General features: G+C 36.6%; 2 protein-coding genes across 2 annotated transcripts; both read right to left on the reverse strand.

Annotated features, from left to right (window-relative positions):
* Positions 1-45: 45 nt before the first annotated feature.
* Positions 46-11,155, reverse strand: AIP2 (RING/U-box superfamily protein). The gene is made up of 5 exons (XM_090019428.1): positions 10,988-11,155; positions 9,389-9,608; positions 8,104-8,369; positions 598-807; positions 46-356 (listed from the first exon to the last, which is right to left on the reverse strand). The coding sequence occupies exons 1-5, from the start codon at positions 11,132-11,134 to the stop codon at positions 207-209; spliced, it is 993 nt and encodes a 330-aa protein (XP_089875554.1). The 5' UTR covers positions 11,135-11,155; the 3' UTR covers positions 46-206.
* Positions 11,156-14,151: 2,996 nt separating this feature from the next.
* On the reverse strand, positions 14,152-25,351 carry LOC149827510 (uncharacterized). The gene is made up of 10 exons (XM_090019429.1): positions 25,151-25,351; positions 24,937-24,979; positions 22,080-22,217; positions 19,845-20,728; positions 19,649-19,744; positions 19,394-19,561; positions 19,139-19,204; positions 15,575-15,640; positions 15,430-15,498; positions 14,152-14,724 (listed from the first exon to the last, which is right to left on the reverse strand). Exons 4-10 carry the CDS (start codon positions 20,481-20,483, stop codon positions 14,314-14,316), a joined length of 1,515 nt encoding a protein of 504 aa, XP_089875555.1. The 5' UTR covers positions 20,484-20,728; positions 22,080-22,217; positions 24,937-24,979; positions 25,151-25,351; the 3' UTR covers positions 14,152-14,313.
* Between the last annotated feature and the right edge of the window lie 274 nt (positions 25,352-25,625).

The following is a 25,625-nucleotide window of genomic DNA, read 5'->3' on the forward strand; positions in this document are numbered from 1 at the left end:
GGTGGATGATGCTTGGGAGATCAATTAGTGTAAAGAGGCTTAAAATACTCAATTGGAGCTCTGTAGACATTTTCTCGGGATATGAAAATTGGTTTTCGGAATCATGCAAGAATGCAGAGAATAAGGTTAAATGGCATGGCAGTCAAATAAAAGATCAAAACCATCTCTCATCCATAGTATTACATTTTTTTTGTAGAGCTTGATATTCATACATACATATATTCTCCACCACGGATTGCATTGGCAGCACCCTTTCGTTCTTCCTCCTCTTCTTTCTCTCTCTCTTTGCGGCTCTCATATGTGTGGTCGTCTGTTGGCAGTTCATGTCTGCAGATTGGGCAGGAATTATGCTCATCCTGTCATACAAAAGGTGGTAAGAAAAACTGTAAGATACAAAAACAAAGTGCTAAATTTTTATAAGATAGCAACTTTCTTAAGATTTTCCATTAATGTGAAATAGTTCAACGGGCATGAGGTTATCTATAATATGACAAGAAGCAAGAGATTGAATAAATCAACTGTAAGATTTTTGTTGGATAGGTGAATCAATTGAATATTGAATTAGCTTTTAGTATAACTGCTCAACAAGACACATACCAGCCATGGTTTCAAGCAGACTGGGTGAAACAAATGCTTGCAAGGCATCTCCTGCATCTTGTCATTTACAACCAAGTTCTCTCTACAAACGGCACATTCAGTTTCGCTTCCAAGCCTTGCTATAACATCATCAGTTACTTCAATGATCGGAAGCTTAGCAACCACCTCTTTGGATGCTGGTGGGACTTTCTCTGGTCCAGCACCAATTTCCTGACCACAACAAAAAAGGGAACTGTATAAATGAGACCGAAACTTAGATACCCCCAATTCAGAAGACATGGACAACATGCATGCTAACGCAAGTTTCAACTCAACATCTCATTTAGCCCCAAGGGGTTGGTGCAGTGGAAGGGGCCTTGGCCACTAGACAGGAGGTCAGGGTTCCATTCCCATAAGCGTTAAACCCGTTGCATTAATGAGAGCAAGGGATAAGTATCCCTTGCTCAACCAAAGCCGGGCAACTCCCTGGGGGCAAAGGGTGCACCATGGGTTTACACCGTTAGGAAAGCGACCATAAGTACAGCAGGCTTAGCCAGCACAACTAGGTCTCTGATCCCAAGGGTGGTTTCCCCGTCCATGAAAAAAAAAACTCTATCTCATTTTGCTAAAATCACGTTGATCATCTCCTGAATCAGTTGGTCAAGTTCCAGTTAACTATCAATTTGCTCAGTTAAATGGGTTGGCCAACCTCATATGATTCACTAACTGGACTAGAATCAAGTTCGCATGGGAACACCCAAAATCATACAATAACAAAGTCACATAAATGAGAGTGGAAGACAACAGTTATTAAAGGAAACAACATATACACCCATCAAGATGAAAGACTGGTTGAACAGAACAGATTTGGTTGCCCAATACCCTAGCATGAGCATGGCTATTGGTAATTTATGTAACAAGGACTCGTGCATTTGTCCTTGCATCACATGTCTGTCGTGTCAGCACGATTGCACAGGCATGGCCACAAGACAGTTTATGAGATGAGGTGGACATGGTCAAATCCATGTTACTAGTAACCAATTACTATCTCTGACCATCCATTGTAACTCGTAATGGATATTTCTTTTAATTAATATTCGCTCTGTATTACACATTCCTAGTTGGGCGTTTAATTGAATCATCATCCCTTTAAGATCACAGTTTCCAACTTTGGTTTTTAAATTTTCAACAGACATGCAGGTCCTGGGTGTCTTCCTGTGGTCTTCTAGCATTAGACTTAGAAGAAGTGTCCATCCTGGACATTGCAATGTTTTCTGATAATTTTTTGCCTCTTTAAATGAAAGAAAGACAATTTTTTGTGAACATTTCTTTTATGTTTGAGAAAAAGTAAAAGGCATCATTAAATTAAGTCCTCTGTGACAAGGAGTCACCTAGAGCAACTGATTCCCAAATCCAGATTGGCCTATCCAAGAAATGTCACTGTTTGGCCATTTTTCACACATGCACGAATGTCCCTTTGAATTGCATAGTCTAAAGCCACCAACCGAGAGTTTTTTTCCATAGAAGAGTCCGGACTCCGTAGTTTCGTCCAACCAGAGATGGACCTACATTAGGACTGCCCCTCACCCCTTGGCTGCTCCCAACATACGTAAAAAAATTTCTGGGCCCACCCCAAGAAAAATGAAATATCTTGTTTATGTTTGAACCCCACCCCTTGTCAAAATACTGTGTATATATTTGTATACCTAACTGATATACATATATTTGTACAATATACATATATCAGGGGTATTTTGGTCATTTAAATAGCATGTAATATAGTACAGTTCAATAGGTACTGTTGAGTCTTTTTGCTTTTTATTTTTGTTTTTTATTTTCTGTTTTTATTGTCAGTCAAATATAAATGTTGGGATGGCAGTCCAACTAGTCATTAAGCTGCCTCCCTCTCACTATATGTGAGGCTCTACACTACTCTATGTATATTAAGCTTTTCTAAGCTTATTTGCCAATATATAAAATTTAGTTTTTTACATTGTGATTGTGTGGAAGTTGTGGCATTGTACTCTTGTGGAATTCATCTTTTTGTATATCTCTTTTATGAGATTGTTGTCGGTCCATTAGAGACCATATTGTATTTGTGCACTTGTGCAGCCCCTTGCTGGCATTGTTATTGTGCGCATCTTGTTTCATTACATGATATCAGATCCAAGGCTCTTGAAGTGTTGAAAATTATCTTGGGATTGCTCTCTTTGTGGTGGTGCTCTTCAATATTTAATCTTCAAACACAAGCCTTCTTTATTATGGGAGAAAGAGATTTTGCCTCCGTTATCTCCTACAAGCTCCACGAAAGCAACTATTTGATGTGGGCTACCACAATGAAAAATCACATCAAAGGTAAAAAGCTTTGAGGGCCTGTTAGTAGAACTACTAATGAGCCTCAACTTAAATTAACAAGAAGAGAATGAGATCAAGTTAAAGCTCTATCCGAAGAAGAATAAGAGAAAACTTAGAAAGAATACCAAAACAAGTTGAAGGATTAGGAAGCTAGCAATGCTCAAATACTCTTATGGTTCATGAATACCATAGAGTTTAAAATCGCCACCAACATCACCAAATTTGAAAAGGCACGTGATACATGAATCTTCTTAAAGAGCACATTCATTCAAAAAAATATGATTAGGCTATATTATCTTTAAGACAAGATACATAATACCAAACAAGGAGATAAAAGTGTAAGGGAATTTTATAGTATCTTGTCTCCTATTTGGGATGAACTAGCTATGTTAGAACCAAAATGGGAAGGTTTGGTTATTGAGATGAGAAGATTACAAGTTGAAAGAGAAAACCTTTTCTCTTTTCTATATGGTCTCCGAGCAGAATTTGAGCAAGTTAGGTCCTCCTAGATTCATAAGACTTCGGCTCATTCTATAAGTGAAGCTCTTGCTCAAATTTGCCAAGAAGAAACAAGACTTCGAATGCACAAGTCTAATGACGAGGTTCTTGCCGTATCAAGACCCAAATTTTTTATAAAAACTTATAAACCACTTCATTTTAAAAGAAAATTCAATGGATAAGAACATAATCGAAGATGATACAAATGTAAAATTACTTGTCATCATTGTAAAGAACCGGGGCATATAAGACCGAATTGTCCCAAGCTCAAGAAAGTGGCTGCCGTAAGTGAAGAACCTCAAGAATTACAAAAAGGGGGGCAACTTCAATGATTTAACAATTACCCAAATAGCAGAAGCCGTCTCACAAATTCTAAAAGTCAATCCTTCTACATCCGGTGCCGCCATCTCCTCTTCTTATCCTTAAGGTAAGTCTTCTTGAATTTTGGATTCGAGAGCCTCTTTTCACATGACTCGTAATGAGTATCTTTTATACGATTGCACTAATTCATATTTTTCATGTGTCAACCGTCGATGGTACTTCTTTAAAAGTTAAAAGTATAGGAAACCTCAACAATACAACAACAACAACAACAACAACAACAACAACAACAACACCTTCATCCCAAAACAATTGGGGTCGGCGATATAAACCAACAAAGAAAATCATTCTGGGTCTTCCACATGAATCCTTCTCCTCCAATCATTTCTATCCAATGCCATGTCCTTGGTGAGGTTCAAAGCATTCATAGCCTTTCCTATCATCTCCATCCAAGTCTTCCTAGGCCTACCCCGACCTCTTTTAACTAATATATTTTCCTATTTCTCCATCCTTCTAACTGGAGCATCATTAGGCCTTCGCCGAATATGCCAAAACCATCATAAACAATTCTCTCTCATCTTATTTTCAATGGGTAAAACGCCTACCTACTTACGTATCTCCTCGTTCCGAATATTATCTTTTATTGTATTTCCACACATCCATCTAAGCATACGCATCTCAGCTACACTCATTTTTTGAATATGCTGTCTCTTGGCAGCCCAACATTCCGTACCATATAGTAAAGCGGGCCTAATAGTCATCCTATAAAACTTTTCCTTCAACCGCAATGGCATTCTACGATCGCACAACACTCCAGTTGCACTTTTCCATTTCATCCACCCAACCTCAACAATATTTAAAAAAAAATTGTTACAAATGTGAGGGTTATTCCAAAATTATATTTAAACTTTTTTTTTGGTATCTCAAATTTCCGATTATGGGTGTAAGATATTCTTCTCATCTAAGGCTTGTTGGGTGCAGGATCTCCAGTCAAGAAAGCTGATTGGGCAAGGCCGTAAAAGAGAAGATCTTTACTATATGGATTCCTTATGTTTACCTAAAAACTCTTTTTGTAATCATATCAAAGAAATTATTTTAGATCTTTGGCATAAAAGATTAGGACACTCAAATATATCCAAATTATCTCATTTTTCATTTTTGGAAAAATTTTGTAAGGATAAAAAATTTGTATGTGAAGATTGTATACTTAGAAAAATGCAAATGATGCCTATTAGATCTAGATCTTTCTTGACTAATGAAATCTTTGAATTAGTGTATTCAGATGTATGAGGTCCCATTCCCGTTACGTCAAAAGGTGGTTATTCATATTATGTTACATTTATAGATGATTTTAGTAGACATACTTGAATCTGCTTTCTTAAACTCAAATCCAAAGTTTTTTCATGCTTTAAAATTTTTCATAATCTTGTTAAAAATTAATTTAAAATAAATATTAAAATTTTCCGCTCTGACTCAGGGGGAGAGTTTCTTTCAAATGAATTTCAATCTTATCTAAAAACTCATGGTATTTTAAATCAAATATCTTGTCTTGAGACCCCCCAACAAAATAGTATTTATGAAAGAAAGCATCGTCATATTATTGAAACTACTAGGACCCTACTCATATAAAAAGAAATTCCAATTTTTTTTTGAGTCGAAGCCGCTCTCACCATGGTATATCTAATTAATAGAATGTCTTCTCAAATTTTGGAAAACAAATCGCCAATTGAAAAACTCCTTAAAATTTCTCCCAATGAAAAGACTAAGGGTCTTCGGATGTAAATGCTTTGTGCTTTTTGAAAAGTATAACAAACCTCCTAAAGCTATAAAATGTGTTTTTCTTGTATATGCCAAAAATAAAAAAGGTTATTGATGCTGTAATCTAAAAAATGATAAACTTTATGTCTCTAGAAATATAACATTCCTTGAAAATAAAAATGGATTTGATCTTGAAAAACCTAAGAATCTGAAATTATTGATAATAATGATATTGATGATTTTGAGTCAAATAATGTACCAAGTGAAGAAAGAAAATCAACTTATAATCTCTTGCAATACTCTAGATGAGATAATGGGGAGCATCCATGTGCTTTTGAAAAATATAGTCAACCAACAAATATTGAAGAGTCTAGTATTAGGAGTAAACTATAGGGCATGCCTTCTAGCAATTCATTCATATCATGAACCATCTAACTATAAAGAAGCTAAAAATATAAAAGAATGGATAGAAGCTATGAAAATAGAATTAGATGCATTACACAAAACTTATACTTGGGAAGTCTAACATCTTCCTAAGGTGAAGAAGACAATAGAATGTACATGGGTATTTAAAGTCAAAACAAAGAGTGACGGATCCCTAAAAAGATATAAAGCAAGATTATTTACAAAAAAATATTCACAAGAATATGAAATAGATTATGAGGAAACATTTGCTCCAGTAGCTCGCATGATCACAGTTAGGGATTTAGTTGTAGTAGCATCCATTAGAAAATGACTTATATATCAGTTAGATGTTAAGAATGCTTTTTTAAATGAAAATTTAAATGAAGAAGTTTACATGGATCCCCCTGGTCAGATTATTGAAAATGGAATGATTTTTCGTCTTCAAAAAGCTTTATATGGGCTTAAACAAACTCCTAAAGCATGGTATGATCGGTTTAGTGAAACTGTGTTGAATCTTAGATTTAAATCTTGTTATACAGACACTGTTCTTTTTGTAATATCTACAAGTACCTCCCTTATTATTCTGCTTTTGTATGTTGATAATATGATCATCATTGAAAATGTTCAGAAGGAAATTGAAGCAATTAAGATTATGCTTAATCCTTATAGGCAACTCATCAGATCATTAATGTACTTATCTATTACCAGGTTAGACATTGCGCATGAAATACATACTACAAGTCAATTTCAACATGCGCCTACATCAATTCACATGAGTGTTGTGTTAAGAATAGTTCGATACATCAAGAAAACTATATCTAAAGGGCTATTCTTATCCTCTTCATTATCTCTAAATCTTATTGCTTATACTGATTCTGATTGGGGAGATCCCAATAACTGTCACTCAATTACAGTTTTTTTTGTGTTTTTAGGTGATTATCTCATTTCTTGGAAATGCAAAAAATAACAGATGGTGTCTTTATCTTCCACGAAAGCTGAATATAGGGCGATGACTACAACAACAACCGAGGTCGTGTGGATGACATCATTACTTTCAGATATTAGTGTTGATGTTTCAGAACCTTCAAAATTATGCAGTGATAACAAAAGTTTCATATATATAGCCAGCAAACCCACATTTCATGAACGCACGAAACATATTGAGATGGATTGCCATTTGCCACTATGTTCGAGAAGAATACTTGAAGAGGACGATTACCTTACCATATGTTTAGTCCGAGGTTCAGATTGCGGACTTCTTCACGAAAGCTCTTCCTTTACCAAGATTTTTGTATCTTCTTAGCAAACTTTCAGTTATCTCACCGTAAGTTTGAGGGAGAGTATTAAAATACTGTGTATATATCTGTATACATAGCTGATATACATATATTTATACAATATATGTATATCAGGGGTATTTTGGTCATTTAAATTACATGTAATATAGTACAGTTCAATAGGGACTGTTGAGTCTTTTTGCTTTTTATTTTTGTTTTTTTTATTTTCTGTTTTTATTGTCAGTCAAATATCACTGTTGGGATGGCAGTCCAACTAGTCATTGGACTGCTTCCCTCTCACTATATGTAGAGCCTCACTACTCTATGTATATTAAGCTTTTCTAAGCTTATTTGCCAATATATAAATTTCAGTTTTTTACATTGTGATTGTGTGGAAGTTGTGACATTGTGCTCTTGTGGAATTCGTGTTTTTGTATATCTCTTTTATGAGATTGTTATTGGTCCATTAGAGACCATATTGTATTTGTGCACTTGTGTAGCCCCTTGTTGGCCATTGTGATTGTGCACATCTTGTTTCATTACACCCTCCTAATAAAAGTTTCTTGGTCCGTCCCTGCATCCAACCATATGAAGAGCATGCACTAATCATGAAGCACATGATATCCTTTAATTTTACAACCGTATTTTCATAGAATTTCATTTAGGTAATTTTTCTTTCTTATGTTCCCTTTTTCAAAATGTTAGAGATTTCTTGGAAAAATAAATTATTTATAAATCTTACAAGAAGATATTATCCCAATACAATAACAATTACCACACACAGTAAGTTGCGATTGTCAGGCTTGGCATTTCACATATCACCTACGAAATTTATAAAAATAAAAAAGAGGAAAACATCATAAAATAAGAGATGCATGGATTATCCAAGACTAAGCAATAGATGAGAATATACCTGTAACGAGGCCTCAATTGCACTATCAAGATCATTCACACCATTGAGTTCTTGCAAATTGTTTACCAGCTCCTGTAGGAATTCAGGAACCCTTCCTCTGTCAGACGAGTTACTGTGCTGACCAACGGTCTGAGAAGATTCTGCTCTATTATCACCCAGACCTTGTGTTGCTGCCAAGGTTGTAAGAAAATTTTGTGCAACAAGCCATGCAGGTGGTGGAGGCTCTGCTCCCACGGTCAGATGTCCCTCAAAGAGATACCTTGAACCTGTTGAGAACAAAAAAGTGCCAGATATCCCACATCTCTTATTGAACATTTCAGGCTTATGAAGCGAAACTTTTCCAGAGTTAAATCACTAAGATCTCATGCCTACAAAATGCATAAGACACTTGGATCCAACTGGATATTGCTTTAACATATCATACATATGTCAGTGCATTAAAAAAGGTGCCAGTTATGCCTAGTATTTTGATCTCATATTATACAACTCCTTGAATCTTGTCATATTATACAATATATCTAGCCATAATTAAAACAAGAGATGAAGCGCTAAGATTTCATGTTTAGAATATGCACAAAATACTTAAATCTGACTGGACATTGCTTTAATCTTTCATATATAGTAGTGCTTTAAAAAGGGACTAACCACTCATCATGAAACACTATGAATGCCAAGTTTGAATATGACCCAAAGACTCAAGAGCTTAGGCACTAAACATTAATCCACATCTACATAAAGGTGTTTATACTCGCTCTCTCTCTTTCTTTTGCCAGTTAACATTGAACCTGGCCCAAGGGATAGAGAACCGAGTCTCTATGGTTTGGCTTCTAACTTGGGGATTAGATATTGGATATCATGTTGAACCACATCAGCACGCCTAAAGAGACATCTGTTAAATCTCACTACTTATTCTGTTTGTTAGGTTTACCACATGGATAACGTCTGCATATAGCCTTGCTATTCCTCCCTTTTCCAAAAATTCTAAACAGCAACATATGAAACATTTTTTTAAGTGCCTTACGCAGTCAACCCTTTGCACTATAATAGACATAACCACATTAAAGGCTGAATTTAATAACAAGTGCAACATTTTCAAATGCATGAATGTAAAACACACCGCTTTCCTTATGAAGTCAACCACTCGCACCATAATAAACACAACTACATCAAGGCTGAATTTTAATAACGTAACAACATTTTCAAATTCATGTATGTAAAGCAAACCAATGCCCAGGTAAATTCAATGTAGAGCTGCAGCTATAGTAAATAATCAGAGGATTCGTACTTATGTTATTTTGAGCAGATTCTGGAGCATCAGATTGATTTTCGGATTCAAGCAAATGTTGGCGAGCCCTAGTAGCACATGCTGTCAAATTCTCCTTTTCCGAAGACTTAGTAACAAGACGCCCAGCTTCTTCAAACAACCTCAACCCAGAAACCCAAAATCCAGGAGCAGTATACCTTGTCTGTAGCACAGTAGCCACTCTGCAGATTACAGAATATATCTGCAGTGATGGTGATGCTTGATTAGTAAAAAGTTTCAAAGGGTAGTGAGATAATTATTAATCATCATAGATATGATGTCATATCAAAATAGATTCCTCATATGACTTACATAGAATTGCGAGAGAGAGTAAACTGGAAACTAGATAGATGGAAAGATGCCCTTTATAGAAGATTGTTTTGCAACAAAAAACTTGAGGTGCACTTCAAGCTTGGGCAACCGCGGTCAAAAACTAGAAAGGCTGAACGGATTTTCTAATTTAATTGACATTCTTAGTGCTTTTTGTAGGAATTTCTTCATGAATTCCTGTGAATCCGAGATATACACCAAGAATGTGCGGGTTTTATCAACCTTCTTCCTATGATTTTCCTAAAAAAATGCAGATAAGTAGGCAATCCTGTTACTTTGAAGCATCCCTTGAAGTAGGTTCTACATTATCAATAAAAGAAATTCCCATCTTTATCAAACAACACAGACGATTAGAGTAATCTAGAAGCCATAGAATTTTTCCAGTCATTGAAATGCCCCATGATAGATGCCGGAAGCACCTAAGAAACTTTAAAAGAGCTTCAGGGGAAACACCATGCTTTGCCAAAAGAAGCGGAACCCTGGACATGCTTCTCGCTAGTGGGAAGCACGCTTCTCATTTTCTTCCCAATCGTTTCACCTTTCTTCCCATGCTCTTCCCAATTGCTTCTACCTCGCTTCCTCTCTTTTATATTATTATATGTTATTCTTAATCATATAACAAAGCTCATATTCGCTTCCACATAACTTCCTGCTAGTTTACACATCATTTCTTATTCGATCTTAACTTTTTATTCTGCATCACTTCCTGCACATTTCCTTTGTTGCTTATCACACAATCACTTCATAAATGCTGACGCTTTTATTTAAGACTTGCTTCTCCACTTCCATTCACACGTCACTTCTCATATCCACTTTCAATTCAGGTAACTATTGTCACAGTTCCATCGAATAAAACCCTAATTCCTATAATTAAATCTCACCACGTAAAATGAAACCATTAGTGATTAAATCCGAAGAAAAAAACAGAAGAAAACTCATATTTTCTTTTTAGTAACGCAAAATCAACTTGCACGACACATCATCAGAACGTCCAATTCAGAACCCAAAATGCAAACGAAACTAGAATCGAATATGGAATTTTCACCAAGTGAAACCAAAAAACAATCAAGATCAACGCATGAAATCGAAGAAACCCAAATCAGATCAACGTTCCCGAATTCGTAAAAGTCAAGATCGAGCTCCCAATTCAAAATCAAACGACTAGAAGTACGCAAGTAAACTCGAAACGAGAAAGAAAAGAAGGAAAGAGAACAACACGGATAGAGGAAAAGAGGGGAGGAGGATTCTTACCTTGGATTGAAGGGAAGGAGAGGAGGACGCGTAGGAATCGCGGAGCAACTCGCGGAGAGAATCGACGGCCTCCTCGAAACTCTGCTTCCTGTTGAGCTTCCTCTGTAGAACCTCCAGAGCCTGCATCAATTCGCCCTCCGACGCCATTGGACTAATCTTCTCTCTCTCTCTCTCTCTCTTATATATAGATTTCGGTGTATACGGATCGTTTCTTGGAGGAAGGGCTAGGGTGCTACCGACCAGAACGAAGCAAATCCTCGCCGAGTATTTACCGACTCCGTCGACTGCCTCAAAATGGGACGGATATAGGCATGTGCTTGATTCGATCCACACCCAGATTCGTTTATGATGTGGCAGATGCATTAGGGTCAGAGTAGTGGTCTGAATAGTGCTGGTGAATAAGTCCAACCAACCAAATAGGGCATGTTCGGGCTTAGCTCATTTACTAGTGGATTGAGCTCGTGACTTGGCTCGTGTTTATGTTTAGATGAACCGAGATCGAGCTGGGCTCATCCTTGAATGAGATGAGCCGAATGCGAGCTCGTGTAAAATCATTTCATGTTTTACATAAAATATACCTGCTCTTGAGTCATCTGATTTGATGCATAAACGTGATTTTTTAAGGTTTTTAAATCAATGGCTCATAATCTTCATACATATTCAAGCATTCAAAAATCACATTTTTTTTTATCAAAAATACATCATCCAATGGTTGATTCTTATCAAATTCACCATGCCAAGCACATCCACATGGTTGGATTTGCAAAAAAAAGTATTGAAAATGCCTACATTTCTAGTTCTCATATATATATATATATATATATATATATATATATATATATATATATATATATATATATATATATATATGAGCTCTCCCAAGCCAAGGCAATCACTCAGGCTTGACTCTTTTAAGCTAAATCAGCTGCTTATGGTTCGGTTTGCCAGCTATATGATAGAGATCGTAATGAGCCAAACCAGGCCGAGTCACGAGCTGTTTGGTTCATTTACCAGTACTGATTAAGAATGTGAACAGTTTGGATTTGGTTCTATTCATGTTTGACCTGACTGCATCCGGAGCCAACTTGGGTTTATGTCCAATGTTTTCAAGATCGGTTATGGACCTGAATCGATTTTCAAATCAACTTAGAGAATCGGCCCATTTAGACTCGAACTGAATAGAGTCATCTCGGTCACTTTTATTTTTTTAATTACAAAAATAAAAATTAAAAGGATATTAAAATATGAAAATAAGGGTCGATCCAACCCTGATTCACCATGAATTGAATCGGGCCAATTCTATCCAATTCGAGGGTTGAATCGAATGATTCACATCCAACGGTATGGTCTGATAGAGCTTAGAGCTTGTGACCAGTTTGCAGGCCCGAGAGGTAGTTCCCCATGGATACAATTCGGATTGCAGTTTATGAGTTGGATATCCAATCCCATTTGGTGCACGCTGATCTCATACACATGTATGGGCAATTTAGGGATGCAGACGGTTACCGGCCCGATCAGGTTTTACCTTACCTGGATCTGTTTCTTAAATAGCGGGTCTGTTTTTGTATTCAAATAAGACTCAACATGCCATGCCTTTTAACGTTTCTTTCATCTTACAGTCTGAATTGAAGTAGATGCGTTTAGTAGTTCGGAACAATGTTGTGAGAATCGTTTGCGAATCCGACGACACTTTTAGATTTTTACTGGCGCTAATTTAGTGCCAGTAAAAAACGTTTCGCACAAAAAAGACGCTGAGCGTGAGTGACCTTCGTTTGAGCACCTAACGAGTGAGCAGCTACTAATTTTCGTGTATATATATATATATATATATATATATATATATATATATATATATATATATATATATATATATATATATATATATATAATGAATTCTTAAAATTGAAAAAAGGAAAATTGACCGGCTCAGCTCAATTTGGTTCAAGTCCCAATCAGCCGATCCTCTTAATCGTTTTGAAAATAGATTTAGGCCCCAAATCAAATTTGACAACATTGGCCTTTGAATAGTCAACTAGAAGGTCGTGGCAAACCAGGGGTTGCGGAACCCATGGCACCGCGAAGGGATCCAACATCCATGATGAAGGTATAAAAGTGACCCTATTTTCATTTTCTTTCTATTTCCATGGCATCATGTTGTTGACCTAGGGGTGTCAATGGGCCCGATTCCACCCAAACCAAACCCTATAGGGTCAGGGCTTGGCAAGGGCGGAGCTACATATGGGCGAGGGTAGGCAAGTGTCCACCCTGACCCGGAAATCCCAAATGGTGCTCTCTCTCTCTCTCTCTCTCTCTATATATATATATATATATATATATATATATATATATATATATATATATATATATATATATATATATATATATGCCAGCCGATTCATTGCCCCACCCACCCACCAGTGCTCCCCTAGTTTGGATTTCTGGCTCCTCCACTAGGGCTTGGTGATAAAGGAGGTCCGACTAAAGCCTGGTTGGATCCAAAGGGTCCAATTAATATATGGAGCTGGGTATGGTTTATGAAATTTCATATCAGCTGTGAATCCTAACGGAGTTATGAATAAGATCCATGTTTTTTCAATATAAAAAAGATAATTTTTTTTATTTTATCGGGTATGGACTGGGTCCAGTTCATGTAATCTTTATGAGACTCTAATCTTTATAAGACTCTGGTACATTTTTTCTTATGGTGGACCCAATCAGACTTGGGTCTGAATCTAGTGACTACTCCTCAAAGTCAGATCCAGGTTCGAACTCACCTGGGTCCTAACTAGGATCCTACCCATTGACACCTCTATGTTGACCCAGTATAACTAGATATCTAAGTCTACGCAGCAACTTTATGTTAAAAATGCTCTCTAGTTACGAAGGTAACATGGTTGTGATGTTTGAAGCTTGAACGGGAAGTCTACTAAGGGCTAACAGGAACTGCAACCTATCACATTAACCATTTAATTATGAAGCCAATTTTGCAACTTCAATTACCATATACAGTTAAAGATAATTACTATTGGTGTCGTTGGTGTTGGTGTTGAGTTTTTTTCATTGTTTTCCAGCAGCAACTGTGAGTTCACTGAATATGGTTTTTGGGAACCAGCCGGATGGTGGCAGAATTTTGCAAAAGTTCAGAAGGTCCAAACGAACCCAAATTCCATCAAACCAAAGTAAATAGATATCTATATATCAACTGATGTGGAAGTACAAAACTAAATAGCCTATTCTAAGATATTTGATTGCATTTCTATTCTATTTGACAAGAAATTTTAGCCTTTCAAAATTTAAAGGCCAGGTAAAACAAACATGAAGCTCAATTAGACCTTGGGTTTTGAATCATCTTCCTGGCTAACTGTAGCAGCACCACTGGAACTGTTGGTGGTGCTCTCCTCTCTCTCACACTTGGGCAATACATCTTTCACCATGCTCTCGTTGTTAGAAGATGCTGCCCATATTCCGATCCCTGAAGATGCATAGGTGGGGGCAGAAATGTTTCCGTTGCAGGCCTCAGTTTTAGGCATCTGGCTTGGAGGAGTTTTTCCACCAGAAATGGCAGTGGCTAAAGCAATAGGCATGAGGCAGAGGCCTTTGGTTTGTAGATACTGCATGGCTGAGGTTACACTGGACTCCATGAGCTTGACCACTTCCTGTTCAAATGCTATACTATCTTGTGACTCAGGCAATTCAGCACCATGGACCATAGCAGACAGTTGGAGACTGTTAGAACCCTGAAGGAAGGGGGGAAAAAAGGTTCAAGAATTTCATTATCAATTGAAAAATCTGAGATGAACTCGTTAATATGAATGAGAAGTTCATAAGTCAGAATGCAGATGACATTGGTTTTAGCTCCACCAGACACAAATCTCTGCTCAAAGAAATATCTGAGATGAAATATTAATGCAAATGAGAACAAGATCACAATTCAGAATGCAGATGACTTTGGTTTTAGCTCCATCAGACACTGTTCTCAAAAGGAAATTGTCATACCACATCTTTTTGTAACCATGTATCTAGAAATATTGCACTGATTTACAACGGTAAATGGTTTCTTGTAATTTGTAAAGGAAGAAATCTAGAGAGAAGTTGTAAAGAAATGACTATATACACAATAAGAAACAGAAGGTTACATAAAAGGACAGACACAATTTCATCAGTTCCCGAAAGAACTAAAAGATTTAACGTTCTCCAGATAACTTCTAACGTACTGAAGACGAAAATAAAAACAAGGAATTATAAACTAGAACGCTTGTGGCTAGTTGGAAAACTGCCACATTCTTTTGTAAGGATCACTAATATCCTTCCACATACAATTATATGAAAAAAACAATTATCAAAAGAAAAAGACAATTCTTACTTCAGTCAAATAATGTCCCACCTCAGACCATTTTCAAATAAAAAGTTTAAACATTAAAGAAATTTAAAAGCCCTTGCACCTGAGATTGAGCGTCTGTGATAAGGGGAACAACTGCTCCTGCTGCACCCAGTCTGCTCATGCTTAACACCTGCTTTGCAAAAGCACCCAGTCATCTATGAAACAAATGAAAAACTGCAGAAAAGGGTTATGTACAAAGTATTAACCTTGACTTGCAACTGAAGAAATTTGACATATTCGATTATCTCATCAAGCATTGATGCCTTGTCTGTCTGCACAAAGAAGCATGCAGTGTTTAAGGACCAAATCTAACACAAAACATCTGACATCTGGACAAAGGGAAAAACAACTCCACTTTAAGGATGGATAAAAATTTGGGACTTCAGCATAAAAAACATTAAACAGTCATATGTTATAAAAGTATAAAACCATAGTTATCAATATGTTTGACATGAATATATCATGTTCTTAAAGGAATTCTCGAAACTGCCGATAAGCACATGAAAATATCGTTAAAAATATAATGATAATAACAAGACAAAATGAGCACTTCGAGTTTCTTATTTTTTCAGAGGTTCAAAAAACTCATTTTTTAAGGCTTTAAAAATATGAAATAATAACCATAAATTTGTATAAATAAAAATGACTCAAACCATGAAAAATAGTTTTATTCTCCATGCGAAGCAAACTCCTTGGTGAGAAGGATAAACAGCTTGCAAGAGAACTAGGATGCACAGGAAGAGTTCAAGATAAGCAAGCGGTATGAGGAACAAGGGGATCAGTTCCAGTCGAAAGAAAAAAAGAGGTGTGATTTCACAGGAAGTGGAGATTTTGAAGTTCATATGCAAAGAAACAAACAAACAAAGACAAGAGAGAGAGAGAGGGAAATAGTGGATTTACTATAGATAGAGGAGAAAGACAACTATAGAGTACTAACACAGGGGGTTGTGAATGAAAGCTTCGCTAAAATGCAAACCTGTCCTTTCCCATACTGGTTCAAAAACCAAACCAAATGAATAGTTCTCCCAAAAGTTGAAAGGTTTTTAAATTTTATATTTCAAAATCTTTTCAAAAATAGTAAACTTACAAAACCAGTAAAACATCTACTAAATATTTAGCGAACCAAAACAACATAATTATCAAAAAAATCTTGGACATTCACCGTGTATTTTGAAAGATTAAACAAAACCAAAGAAATTATCATCTACATTGAGATGGGTTTTTGTCAAGCGCAATATTGAAGCATGTATCATGTCAAGGGTTCAACAATATAAGGTCTTAACAAAAGACCTATTTTCAAGTCTTGTCCACCCTCTTAGGGTTTTAAAAAGACCTATTCCAAAGTGAGAAAGGAAAAATAAGAAGGGAACGGATAGTCAGAAGGTAGAAGCGAAGAAAGAAGAAGGAAGAAAGGCAAGAAGGATGGATAGATTGATAGAAGAGAAAGGAAGAAGGAAGAATGAGAAAAGAAAAGCAGGAGAGAAGAACAAACCATGGTTGCCAGTCGAGGAAGCGGGAGCGGGAAGCGATACGAGAAGCGAGGCACTTTCAAAATTTTAGGAAGCGGGAAGCGTGGGACAACTTAGGAGTAAATCAGGAATCGTCTCGAAAGCGACCTAGGAAGTGAAAAAAGAGAAAAAAAAAACAAAAACAAAAATAAAAATACAAAAAAAAAATGAAAAAAATAGGGAAAGCGAGGGGGAAGCGCGCTTCCCCACTTACCTAAGCGTTTTCGGTAACTATGGAACAAACACTTTTAGGTCTATTTGTTAGATTTTCTATTTTTTTGCATTTTTTTTCACCTTTTTTTCTTTTCATTAAAGCTCCCAAGACTTTCCTGAGATTTTTTCCCAAGAAAACACACCCACTTCTTTATAAAAATCTTCTAAGAAAAAACCTCACTGAGAGACTGAGAGACTGATACTTGCGACTAAAAATTAAACAAAACTATACCACATAATGACATGGATCTGCCTATCTGTGCCAACTCGGCCTATGCAGTACACCTGGGCCAATCAATGTAGCACGTTACCCAAGCTGTTCTATATTTTTGTCAAATTCAAATATAGGCCATTAATGATATCAATTAAATGACAACAATCCAAGACCCAAACAAGCAATACATATATATCAGTAATGATATAGTGCACCGGATGCACTTACTTCCTATTATAGATTGTTGGATCTTTTATTTGATCCAAGGGTTGTCCTATTGCAGAAAAAAGAGCATGCATTGCATTTATTAACTTGAAGCTTTGAAAATTGAAGCCCTTTACGTCATACTTGATTTGTAGCCATAATAAATGAAAAATCATGGCAAACCTCATAAATACAATGCATATTTTTATTCAAAATTAGCACAACCATTGGATTGAAAATGATTCAATGGTCTATCTCAGAGAGTAGGTACACCCAGTGCACCATTATATATATATATATATAGGGCCACTAGAATATGTCAACTGGAAATATATGAACTGGAGTATGAACCAAGATTTTCATGTTTTTTTTTTCTTAAATTTCACTGTACGGATGTGATCTAGATGCTTGGTTTTATACAAACAGACTCTTGAATAATCTGATTACAATGCATAAGAAGGATCTTTTAAGGCTTGAGTATCCAAAAATCACATTTTTTTATCAAAAATACATGATCCAACAGTTGATTCCTAGCAAATGGACTATGCCGAATGCATCTTCAGGGTTGGATTTGTGAAAAAGTATCGAAAATGCCTAGTTCACACTCCGGTTTCTAGTGACCCTATATATATATATATTTATATATATATGGGGTAGCTACCTACTCCGATCCGTGCCTACCGCCAACTTACCGGGTTTTTGAAGTTTTTTTTTTTCATGTTTCTCTCAAATTTGACCATAAAGATGTGTCCTACATACTTGATTTTATAGGAATAAACTCTTGGATCGTCCGATTCCGACACATGGGTAGGTTTTTACAAGGTCTGAAAATCAATAGTTTACAATTTTCATAAATCTTCAAGCTGAAAAATTAATGTTTTCCATCAAAAAAATACAATTCAAGTGTCGTTTTATAGCAAATCGACCATGCCAAATGCATCCGCGGGGTCAGATTTGCGAAAAACACCCCGAAAACCCCGTTCGCTAGAGGTAGACTCCAAACTTTGGTAGGCACCTACTCCTCTCTCTTTATATATATAAATATATATCACTGTCACCAATATCGGTGATATTTTGAAAATATCACGAGAAATACCGATGTTTTAAGGTAGCTAATAATATCGGGAAAATCTTGCGATAGTTTCAAAATATCGCGATATTTTTGCAATTTTTTTTCCATTTTTTTGTTTCTTTTGTAATTTAAAAACTTTTAAAACTTACTTCTTTATATTTTTGTGAGAAAAACAATAGAAAACATATTCTTTCTTACAAATATTTATTTTTTTTTCAGTTTTTTAAGCTTCCGAGATTTTCCCAAGATTTTTCACCTTTTGAAAAATATATTCGAGAAAAACCTTCGCAGAGAAATTACCTTGAGCGACATATATATATATATATATATATATATATATATATATATATGTGTGTGTGTGTGTGTGTGTGTGTGTGTGTGTGTGTGTGTGTATGTGGGGGGGGGGGGGGGGGGGGAGCATGCATTTAGCCAATTGACCACATTTAATTAGTTCTTCAAACTATGCATGAATTCCCAGATCCTGGCTACATCATTAAAGCAAATGAATAAATTAATATCGTGCAAAGCAGTTCCATTGGAAAGTTATATCCAAAGATACCTTATTAGAACTTGGGACAAGTTCTTGTAAATTCTTCATCCTTTCAGCTATTTTCTCCCTCCGAAGCTGCACATCCAGGTTAAAAAAACACAAGCACAAACTCCAAATGGTTAAAATAATATAGGTATGCCAAAGAATAGACAAAGGTAGCCACTGACTGCCTATTAAGACCAGCCAAGATTGAGAACCAAGGACATGAATTTTGTCACAGTACCATATTTAAGGCTTTGAAATTACAAGTGGATACACACTCACTCGTTCAGCAATACTGTGTGGATCAGTGGCCTGCCCCCGACGTGCTCTGACACGTGGCCTTACAGCTCCATTGCAACCACCATTAGTAGCAGATGCAGGTTGCAATTGAGATACAAAAGCAGGGTTTCCATAGTGCTTCCCAGAATTTACTTCACCAGATTGTGCTAACTAAATAAGAATAAGGTGCACCAAAATCTCACAATATGAAATGAAAATCATGTAAGAGATTATGTGACCAAAGGGAAAAACTACTACTTTATGTTGAGGTTGCAATGCAACATTTTGTGGCAGTGCTATTTGCGGTCCAGAAGCAAAAGAAGACAACTGAGCACTTTGAAGTTCTTTTGGCTCCTGCATTATTAGTGAAATAGATATATTCAGATAAAATAAGTTACACATGAAAACCAAGAGAGCATGTATTGCACATCCCTCTAAAAAGGTCATCACTTACAGAAATAACAGGTATATTGTCTCCAACGTATCTCTTCCCAAGAAGATCTCCAGTTTCTACAAAGTTTCCTTGCAAATCAAAAGCATCCAGCTTCCCTAACCCCAACATTGCAGGTAATGTGGAAACATCTGAATATGATATGCCCCATGAAGATGGAAGCGAAGACATAGAATGGGCATCTCCAAGTGGTTTTGGATATCCTGACAATTCGCATGTGTTGCTTCCAACAATTTGACTTGATTTGTTCAACTGAAAACCGAAGGATCCAGTTGATGTTCTATCCTCAATTCCTCTCTGCATAAGGAGGCCATTGTCATGAGATATGTTCTTATGCTGACATTGCTGACTTGACACCAACCCTTTGTCATGGCTAAGGTTTGCATTTTCAGAAACAAGTTGAACAACACTACCATCACTTGCAATCTTATTGATTCCTTGAGTGCAAGAGCTCCCAATAATATGACCAGGTGAAACTAAGCTGGTTGGAGGGCTCTTCTCATCTCTTTGATATACACCAACTGGATCAACAAGCAAGCCATTAGCTTGATCTGAAGGATTGGCAATCCAGGTTGATCTCCCAGTTGGATTCATGTCTACCCATTGGGAGGAGGACAATAAATGGTCAAGATAGTCGTCCATAATACTGCAGTTATCTGCTTCAGAGTTCAGATACTTTTGGTGGATGAGCTTGCAAAATTTTGCTCTTCTGATAAGATTTCAAACTTCAAACAGCAGAGAAGATGGTTCTCGGCGCAATAGCACATCCCATGCCAGTAACATTAGGCAACAAAAGTGAAAAACGTTTTAGCAATGGAAACTCATGCCACTATGAAGTGACTCCTCTGCAGAAACTTCCAGCTCCTAAAAGACAAGCAATTGTCACCCTGTCATAATGAAAAAGGCTGTTCAGATTCCAGCATCTATCACTCGCATGAATAAACATTTCCAAGAAAATAGGAAAACTATATCAAATACAAGTTGCATTCAAAACCTAAAAAATAATTCGTTGAACAATAATGAACCTTTTTTTTTTGAAAGGCAAGCTGGGGTTAGGCATACCCCTACCAGTTATTCAACGTACCACTGGGTTTTGAACCCACAACGTCCCACCACAAGAAGACATGCACCCGGTTGGTAAACAATAATGGACCTGCCTAAGCATCGATCACCTTTTCCAAGTCACTGGTTAACTCTACAAACAATATTGAACTGATACAGGAACAAGTTACAGGTGCATACTGTAACAGATGAACATCAAGTGCTTAACTGCTCAACATCTACTCTCTTATTATGCTATGATCTTTTTTAATACTTCTCGCATGGTACCTTGAAAACCCATTGTCAAGAAATTTGCATATCAATTTCTGCAAAAGATAACCTATGGCTTGGCAGTTGCTCACAGCTCTCCTTTTTTTTTCATAAGAATCTTGGGAAGAAACAGTGTGGCTGCTTCAACCAAAGAATTGGCCTGACCCATGATTATCATCAGATGTGACCCCAATATAGCCTCCACAGCCTCACTTTGATAAAAAAATTGTTGTGTTAAATGATTAGAATGGTGATAATTATATTCCCCCAGACTCTTAACCATGGACTTTTGCAGTCAAATCAAATCCAGCCTTTACAATTCATAAATGAAAAAAAATTTGAAGAACTGGCAATGACCATAACTAACATCAGACAACTGGGGACCACTGAATTGACCCAGAATGTAGTCATAACCATATCCACCTGTCTTTTTTACCCTTCTTCTTTTGTAACTTCATACATCATACCTCACAAAAAATCACAGGCAGGCATGTGTAAGCTGATATTCATCTACTGCATTTTTGGCCAATTACTTTGCCTCCTAAAAGCCTAAGATACTAGAGATAACCAAAGAAAATGCACCAAGAACATCAACCAATCCTCATAATCAAAACCAAGTGCTTCAGACTTTTCATGTCATTTCATATGAAGACATTTTCTTTCTTCACCTAGAGAAATTTAGTGTGACATGAATGGCAACAAACATGTCAAACAAAAGAAGGAGAATAGGATCCTCAAGCCATACAAGTTTTGAAAATCTCATTTTTCCAATCCTATTGCCGCCACTTCTCCCAAAAAGGAAAAAAAAACTTCATTTCTCTGAAGATTCTCTGCTACATGACCACAGCATGCTCCAAACTAAATTTACTTCAAAAGGAAAAAGTGCAACAGAAAATTCAGCAAAGAAAAGGTATAAAACACACTTACAAAATATATAAGATTAAAACACTGTTGTCCTTAGTTCCTTTGCAGCTTGCAGAGATACAACACAACATAGATAGGTTTTTCCATGGATTCTGCTATGACCAAGCAACAACTCTCTGTTTGAATCTTCCAATATATGTCCTGAGCAGCAAAACACTCGGTCAAAAAGATGTAACTGAGAAACACCACTGGAATTGGGAAACATCACAGGAAAAAGAAATCCTAGGAAACCTAAAATTGAAAACCATGAATGAAGTTGGAGTCTACATTATCAACCTGTAACACCATCAGAATGGTTTTAGAGAAAGATCTGGAAGCAAGGTTTTGCCTCAGGAAACAATGATCTAAATTCTGTTTGATGTGATAAAAATAATTTAAAGCAATAAGCTGGAGGTGATGAAATCCTAAACCCGACTACCACCACCCTCAACAAAACCAAACCAACCACTTTCCGCCCACCCACCCAGTAGTTGCACAGTTCCAGCAACAAAAACTAGAGGAAGCAATATGTTCTGATTCTCTCATAGTAGACTTATGTATCCTAGAATCCTAGACAAAGTCCCTTCAAATGCCTTTAATATTTTGAGCAATTTAAAATATGAAGGATTTGAACTTATCCCAGTTTTCATGAGAAATTAAAACTTTTAATTGCCCCTTTCCCCTCTTCTTCTGTTTTGCTTTCCTCTTCATTTTTCCACTTTTAGCAGTGGCATTCCTGTTAATTTTTTTCAGAAGGGAAAAGGTAGTTCCTATGTTACTCCAAATTACCTCATATTAGGGATGCAAACAGTTCGGATTTCGGATCAGAAAATACATTGGGGAGTCGGATCAGTTCAGATCTGGGACAGCCAAAATTTGCAAATACCCCTTCCTGAATCCACCCCGTTTGCAACCCTACCTCATATGATCAACAAGGCTGCAAACCAGCATAACTAGTGTTATTCAGCATAGACAACACAATCCATGAAGGTTTATTTTCTCAAACAAAGCTGAAATGAGGTTCATGGAAGAAAAAGAGCATTATATTAGAGCAGCCGGCAAGAGTCACATCACTGAGGATGGATATCAGAAAAGGGTCCTATGTCCAAACCAACGACCGACAACAACACTTTAATAGGATATGGGATAATCAGTCTTTATTGCTAATATAAAATTTTTTCCTTGTACAAATATTTCTGAAATAGACATTTAGATTTGCTAAGGTTCTAGTAGGACTTCCAGCAGAAAGTAAAAGAAGAACTATTCTCACATGAGAACCTTTATAGAGATCATATGTAGTCAAACGAGTATAGAGGACTAAGCATAACTAACCATGTAAGGGCTTTTTGAGCCAAAAGAACATGTGTAGGACTTCCACCAGTAAGTAAAAGACGGGAAGCCGTCCCTCACCAAAAAAGAAGAAGAAAAAAGAACCTCATTTTAGGACTTATAATTAGTCAAAATACTTATGGAAGATAAATGATGAACTTGCCATGAACAAGACAGATGGAAGAAGAAAGTTCTTTTGTCCCCTCAAGTAGAATAACACAAATGCTTTTTCTCTATCCTTTCCCCAATCACACTAAATCTTTTGGCACTAGTCCTGCTAGAAGCCTCCTAATTCTAATTATATCTGAAGTTCTGAACTGTGGAACAAGATTATTGCTTTGACTAACAATCAGAGGCAAGCATTACACTAAATTGAAGAACTTTACAATTACAAGTAGGAAAATATTTGCATAAGAAATTATCTTGACTAAGTAACGAACATGGAATGCAAATCCGTTCCACCACCACAAATGAGAATAGCTCCCCAGTCGTCTTTAGGCTATGTGGCCAAAATTTTAGTATGCAAAAGTCATCACAGTAAATGATCAAATTCCAGTTCTCAAAGGCATTTTCTTGTATCAAAACAAAGGTTGGTGTCAGCTATTCTGTTCTTCCCCAACAATCCATACACCTAAAAATCTAATGAAACCTCAAAGATTCAGCAGTAACTTATGGGAATCTGTCCCAATTATTTGTATTTCTACTGTTAAGCTTTATTTAGAAACATAATACGGACAAATGAACATTTCCAGTAGAAGATGATAATAAGAACAAATTACATAAAGACAGCCTGTAATATAGGCTAAACCGATTATGACAGAAATCAGGGAATGGCAAAATGAATGCACTTTTATGAACGAGCAAATCTGTTCCACCAATCAGTGTGACAAAATTCGACAATCCCCATATCATGTCAAGCTCCAACCCAGCACACTCATGCAGATAGAAACGTTTCCTACTTTCCCAAGCGCCCTCTACCTTTCCCAATGATAAAAGCCACTGTAGGAAGGATAATTTTCCATACAAGTTCAGATCCCATATTTCATAAAATAACCGAAAATGAAATATGAATTCGCATAAATGACCTATTACTTCAGTATTTATATCGACCCAGATTTCGAGAGAGAATGATGTCAACATGCTGCATTTTTCTTATGAGGCGAAGTTAAACAAATGACATATATATACAACATTATACACACCGTTTCCCTTAGCATCCTGTAATGGGTAACAGCCAACTTCTTGTGTCCCACAGGCATCCAATACTTCACATTCTTCAGTTATCAGAACAAAAAAAAAACCTTATTTACTTGATGGTAAATACAACCCAACAATGAAAAAACAACCAAAGTTTGCTTTTTTTGGCTGAAAACGATGGTAATGAACAAAACGATGATCATGGCAATAAAGAAACAAAATTACCAAAACTTGAAGACAAAATTAACTCAATTATTTGAACTAACCATGAAGCTAACTGCAGAAAGCAAAGATCAAAACCAAAAGAAATCAAAACAACTCCAAGAGAAACACGGACTCAATACCAAAACCCCACCTTCAGTTCTACACCAACCTTATTTCTTCCTCCACAGTGAACCCTAGAGAACAAAGAACAAAAAAAAAATCATGAAAACCCACTTTGACAACAAGAGAACCACACGTAATGAACGCAAAACCAAGCACGAAAACAAGAAGACAGTTCAAAAAGCCAAAATCAAACCCATCTCTCTCCTCCAAAATCAGGGTTTCTAGGGAGAAGAAAAACGTACAATCGGTTCTCCCACGAGGCCACCGATATCTTTCATAGTCATTTCACGAACCTCCCAGAACAAAAAAAATCGAGAAATCGAAAGAAACAATAGGAATTCAGAACGAGAGAGAGAGAGAGACTCTCTCAAACCCACAAACACACTCTCGAAGTCAGCAGCTGCAGAGGATCAGGAGAAAAAAAATGAAAAAAGAAATAAAAATAACTTATTAGTCATTGTTTGCTTTTTTATTTTTTAGTTTAAAATATTCAAAAATTTCTAAAAGTAGGAAGTTGGATTCTTGGTCAAGGACACAAAAGACGTTTGACTTTATAATGACTTTTTTACCCTTTAACCAAGAAGGTAAGGGTTGGTTGTGGGATTAGGATGTTTGGGTCCCACTGTATTAAATCCGTTTTAGCAGTGTTGGCCACCCCCTTCTACATTTGTTTAAACATGGTATGTTATAGTATGGGGCTCCCTGCACCAACCCCAC

The sequence above is a fragment of the Nuphar pumila genome, chromosome 10, assembly GCF_984573655.1.
Source record: "Nuphar pumila chromosome 10, dmNupPumi1.hap1.1, whole genome shotgun sequence".
Taxonomy (NCBI): domain Eukaryota; kingdom Viridiplantae; phylum Streptophyta; class Magnoliopsida; order Nymphaeales; family Nymphaeaceae; genus Nuphar; species Nuphar pumila.

Excerpts from the sequence above, each read along its gene's own strand:
- AIP2 (XM_090019428.1), bottom strand. The coding sequence starts at position 11,134 with ATGGCGTCGGAGGGCGAATTGATGCAGGCTCTGGAGGTTCTACAGAGG. Across the intron at positions 8,370-9,388 it reads ATCTGCTCAAAATAACATAA|GTTCAAGGTATCTCTTTGAG; the intron begins GTACGAATCCTC and ends TGTTCTCAACAG. Across the intron at positions 808-8,103 it reads CAATTGAGGCCTCGTTACAG|GAAATTGGTGCTGGACCAGA; the intron begins GTATATTCTCAT and ends TGTTGTGGTCAG.
- LOC149827510 (XM_090019429.1), bottom strand. The coding sequence starts at position 20,483 with ATGGACGACTATCTTGACCATTTATTGTCCTCCTCCCAATGGGTAGAC. Across the intron at positions 19,562-19,648 it reads CATTGCAACCTCAACATAAA|TTAGCACAATCTGGTGAAGT; the intron begins GTAGTAGTTTTT and ends ATTCTTATTTAG. Across the intron at positions 15,499-15,574 it reads TTCTTCAGTTGCAAGTCAAG|GTGTTAAGCATGAGCAGACT; the intron begins GTTAATACTTTG and ends TTTGCAAAGCAG.